Here is a 5529-nt window from a genome sequence, read left to right as displayed (position 1 = left end):
AATACTTATAATATACAGATAAACACCCAGACACTGAAAAACATTCATGTTCATCACACAAACACTCTCCAGTTGTGGGAATCGAACCCACGGCCTTGGACTCAGAAAGATGCTTTCGGTCAGCACGTGAATATTGTGGTTGGGCACGTATTGTGTGGTTTTGCCTATGTATTTGTGAGTGTATGTTCGTTTGCATGCGATATGGCAACTATAACTACCTAATTATGAATGTAAAACAGGACGTATATTGCGATGAAATTACTATAGTCAGTTAACCGTTTTAATCAGCCTAATAATGAAAGTGGCTGCGATTATATCCCCTGAAGGGATTAAATCTTCGTGTCCACCTGCCAATGCACGGCAACAGGGACTGGGAGAGGTTTAATACCCCTGTTTATTATTACACGTAAATTATTTGGTTTAAACATGCTGATAAAGCCGTGGGAGAAGGTATCAATTTATCCTTTCTCCTGGGAGGAAAATGACACACGCCCGTGCTAGCCGAGAAACCTTTTCTCTTTTAAGAGAGAAACATTAAAGTCAGCTGCACGGGCCTGCTATTATCTTAGACTGAATCAATAACCAGGGGAGATTACAGTCTTTAAAAAATAAGTTGGTTTATCCATATCTTTATATCTATATATGTTGTGTGCGTGTCACTGAACTCCTCCTAAACGGCTGGACCGATTTGAATGAATTTTTTTGGTATGCGTTTGGGTGGCACCCTGTATGGTTTAGATTCACAAATCAGCCCGACAGATGGCGCTGGGGTCCGCTAGTAATATAAAAAACTGGCTATTTTTATAAAAGTCTTTGTACTGACAGGTAACCTACAGCCTAAAGGGTTGACTGTAGAAGAATAGTCTTTGAGCACTGTAGAGAACCTAAGAAGTATAGTACTAATATAAGTTTTTTTAATTCTATCCTTAAATGTATCCAAAGACCAACGAAAGCCTATGTCAGTCCAGACTCCAGACGTTGTTCCTATAAAAATCAAATTCCCCGCGCTAAAATTTTTTGTTTTATGTTGTTTAGATTGCAGAAATGGCTGGTATAGGCACGTTGCGCGACGACAACGGTGTCCTAGCGGCAGAAGTGTGTGCACCACTGCTGCTACTGTGCTGGCTCTGCTGTTGGCCAGACGACGACGGATCCGGTAATTCTCAGAAGACTCGTTCCACCGCTGCCGCCGCAACTGGTGCACAACGTATTAAGCTATGTGCACCAGTTGCTTTTCGTGAAAGAGCTCGTTCGGGGAAGTACTATCAGCATTGCTGTGTTCTGGTCTGAAGTCTGGTTCCGGTGTCTGGTTTCCGGCATAATCACATGCACATAAAGCCAGTACCTATTGATGATGGACACAGGGCGGCCCTTTTTAGGACATTTTCCTTGCATGCCCTGTGAAGTGTAACACTCACTATCAGGTCGGTACGTCATTTATTACTATAAAAAGTCTAGGCCGCATTACATCCCGTTTGCCAAGTGCAAAATGTTAAATTTCTCACGCATTTGAGAATGTCATGGAGAACTCTCTGGCATGAAGGTTTCTTTTCGATATTTTCCTTCGCTGTTTATGCAAAGAGCTGAGGTTCGACCACCAAAAGAGAGGCCGAAGTGTTACTAAGTGACCAAGTGACTTAGAATTTTGAAAATTTTGCATTGTGAGGTTTCAATTCGCGAGGTTTCCAATATTAGGTATGCAATATTTAGAAACAAAATAACGTACGATGCAAAATATTTACTATCCCTTATAATTACTTTACTTGCCTATTTCTATATATCTATTTTTATTGTTTGAGTAACTGTACTCAATATTATTTGTAATAGATATCTCACTGTCCTAGTTTTAAGAGCACTTAACTGCGTTTATTTGAATTTTTCAATATTTACTTATTACTTCTATAATTTTTTAAGTAACGAGTCTTGATTATGATTTATAACTATCCAATCAGGTATTATAAGCACTTAACTTGCTTATTTCTATTTATCTTTTTTTATTATAATATATATTCTTATTGTTACGTTATTTTATATTTAAGTAGCACCTACCTATAGCATGCAATTAGGAAATATTTATTATTTTCTTTACAGATTCTAGCTCAGAAATGCATCAACAAAAGCCTGTTATTTCTAATGGTAATAACTGATATATATTATGTTATGTTTGTAGTATATGTGTTTGTTTTCTTTGAATCATTAATGTGTTGAGTTTGATTGTGCCAAGCGAATATCACGAATATTTTGCTACGTTAAAAGTTTTGGATCACCCACTTGTTTTTTATTGTCGTAGTAACCAATTCTTTGTCTTTATTATGACAAGTATCATCACCATCCGTCTATGAGTGTCCTACTGCTTAGCGAAAGCCAACAGTCTCGTAAGAGGAATCTAGATCTATAACAAACCACACTGCTATAGCACGGGATGGCAGGATTAAACAGCATGTTACAGTGATGTTACATTTATACCGGTGATGCCCGAGGCACGGGGTTAGATATTGGCAGCTTTCTTCATAATTTTAAAATTTATAATTATTATGATAATTACTTGATACAACCCCCAATACCTAACAATTATATTGGATAAGAAAATAGGAATCAAAACCAGGATCTCATGATCCGTAACCGATTACATTAACAAATGGTACTGATAAATTTATAATTCATCATCATCATCACCATCATAATTAACCAATGAACGTCCACTACCAGTCTAGGATAATATCATACTTAAGTTCAATGAATTCACCCACACAAAAGATGTTTTTTCTATATTATAAAGATTGTTTCATTGGGTTTAAATTTTACATGGATTCTCATGCAGAATCAAGTTCGCGACACCGCACGCGCCGCTCCAATGAACTGTTTGGCCGTCGTTTCGGAAGCAGCGCCGTGTCACTACACTTGCCGAGTACTTCCGGTAACTCTATTACATACATAAATCGTTGTTTACAGTTTCTCGTAATCTACATCCTTTGTTATGGCTGATAGCTGAATTTTTATGTTACTTCCAAATCTTCTCTTATTCGTCCTTCCCAAACTTAAAAGTTGAAGTCAGTCATGCACAACGTGTGTAAAGTATACACAAAGTAAATAAAATGTTTGCGCCAGTTATAAAAAATAAAACAATTATTAAATTATCTGTACGGTGAAATACAATGGATACGGAATGCTCTCATATAATTAACATTCCTGTACTTTTAATTTCCAGGCGAAACGAAACAGCCTCTATCAGCTCACAGGAGTCATGAGGAAATCAGAGATCGGCGTAAGTCACACTTGGATCCGAACGAACCAGACACACGTTACCACTCAGCTCCAAGTGTCATAGATGAGGTACTGCATAGAAGAGATTGGGAGCGTTCTACCAAAGATCTCTACATACCACTTAAATCAGACAATGAGTTTTCAAACGCTAGTGATACCTCTGACAAATCAGAAAAAGATCTAGGAAAATCCGACGAACAAATCGTGAGTAAACCCTGCAAGAAACACCATAAAAACATCAAATGTTCTCGAAAAAAACCACTCAATAAAGAATCATTAAATGATGACGTGAAAGACCAAGATGTGACCGAAACATTAACTAACTTCTATATTGGTGAATCAAGTAATACCACAAGTCCCGAATATACGAACGAAATCAAAGTTGACGATAATATTCAAACTACATACAAGCCAAAAGAAGCTAAACAAAGCCTTAACGAGTCCATTAGATGCAAGGACCGACAGAGACCATTAGTTCCTCTGACAGAATATCAGGTGACTGGTTTTAATTTGGAGGCTATTGATGATATGGAGTTGGACAGATCTGGTGCTGTCCATCACTCGGTGGAATCTCGCTCAAGTCTGTATAACACTCATTCAATACCTGCCCCACCGCCATCTGTAGGTCAGTAAAAAAATTGTATGGACTATTTATCATCATCATCATCATCATTATCATCATCATGTGAACCGATGGACCGAGAGCTTTTCCAGGAAACCAGATCTTGTGCCGCTGCCGTCCCTTTTGTGCCCAGCTACTTCTTACTTTTCGCTTGAAGCCGTTCATACAAGCAGTAATCTAAGTGCTTAATATTTAAACCTTTAAGTATTATGTGGTATTATATATTATTATATAATCCATCTATAGTTTCATCTAGTTGAAATCATTCTATTTATTGAAAAAAATTAAGAAATATTTATTTTGATCACATCAATTCATATAGTTCTAAGAACCTAAGAGTACATTTTGTCGTCTTTATCCAATTATTATTTCTATTCATGTATTGTATCCACAGAGGCTGTAAGCTATGAGTGGGAAGCCTCCTATCTTGAAGAAACCGGTACTGCAGGCATTTGGCGTGCTCCAGCTCCAGTGCCCCCGACCGTGTTGCCACCAGTAGGGTGGTCCAGAGCGAGGCATGCCAGCGCTGGCGATGTTCTAGCGCCTGTCATTCGTCCTCAATCAGGAGCACTTTCTGGTAATTTGACTTTTCGGGCTTTTGTGCGTTCTTAATTTAACTAGCCTTAACGTCACGGTGAGAGAAACCGTTGTGATGAAATCTGCATGCCTGAGAGTTCTACATAACGTTTGCAAAAGTCAACCAATCCTCACTTCGCCAGTGTGAGCCGGTGATGGGTTGATAGTAATGAATTTACTTGGTATAGTTGTACAAAAAACTTAGTCTTAAGATTGCGTGCGAGGAAGTTTTCCTACCTGGAATAAAAAAATCTTTGTCCACCCCCGCCTCTGAGAGCACTTTAAGCCAGGACTGTAACTACATGTAATAATAATCATTACAGCCAGCCAACCGACATCGCACTGATGTTCTTAGCACTAAATCCTCATACCTCACCTACGAGAGAGGTAGCCTTTTCGCAAGACCTTAATAGGCTGAGGATACTGAATTTATTATTTAATTATTACCTTCATTTCATATCTCTGAGTAATGATTCGAGTAGGTACGGAGCAATGGAAGTTTGGAGGACATGCTATAAACTGTTCCTGTATCCTTTACATTTTTCAGAAAGTGACCTGGACTTCGAGCTTGAGGGCTGCGATGAGCCGCCACCAGCGTATGATGAAGTTCAACTCCTTGCTTCTATTGATAGGAAAGAAACTGCAATATAAACCTATGCACTCAAAGAGTGCATTTGTAGTTCCTTCGTTAAGAACAAAGTTTGGTTTAAAGACAGAATTGAATTTAACTTGCAATATCACTTCTGTTGCTAGAGGTTAACTGTTACTAAAGAATTTTGAATATAAATAATAATTAGTAGCGCCTTGTGTGTATACTATGTTCAGTTCAATTTAAAAAAAAAAGATAATGAATTAAAAAGATGTGTTTGTCAACTTTAAAAAGACCTTGCAGGTCAAACATATTATAACCGTACAATTTTTGATTACTATGGTTATAGAGTGGTTATATTTTTTCTAAGTTGTTCAATTCCTCACTATAAAACTGCCCTACATAAATGCTCAGTGCTTGAAAAGCGTTACATAATAACTATTATATTTTGCGACGGTATGAGGAAACTAATTCGATT

General features: G+C 37.8%; 1 protein-coding gene across 1 annotated transcript; it reads left to right on the top strand.

The window, feature by feature from the left end:
* Window positions 1-1044: 1044 nt before the first annotated feature.
* On the top strand, window positions 1045-5113 carry LOC120629417. Its single transcript, XM_039898389.1, has 6 exons — window positions 1045-1156; window positions 2092-2136; window positions 2822-2917; window positions 3209-3889; window positions 4281-4463; window positions 5010-5113. The coding sequence occupies exons 1-6, from the start codon at window positions 1045-1047 to the stop codon at window positions 5111-5113; spliced, it is 1221 nt and encodes a 406-aa protein (XP_039754323.1).
* Window positions 5114-5529: the final 416 nt, after the last annotated feature.

Source organism: Pararge aegeria, chromosome 1 (genome assembly GCF_905163445.1).
Source record: "Pararge aegeria chromosome 1, ilParAegt1.1, whole genome shotgun sequence".
Lineage (NCBI taxonomy): Eukaryota > Metazoa > Arthropoda > Insecta > Lepidoptera > Nymphalidae > Pararge > Pararge aegeria.
The sequence above is the reverse complement of the archived record's forward strand: the minus strand, read 5'-3'. Positions and strand labels throughout refer to the sequence as shown.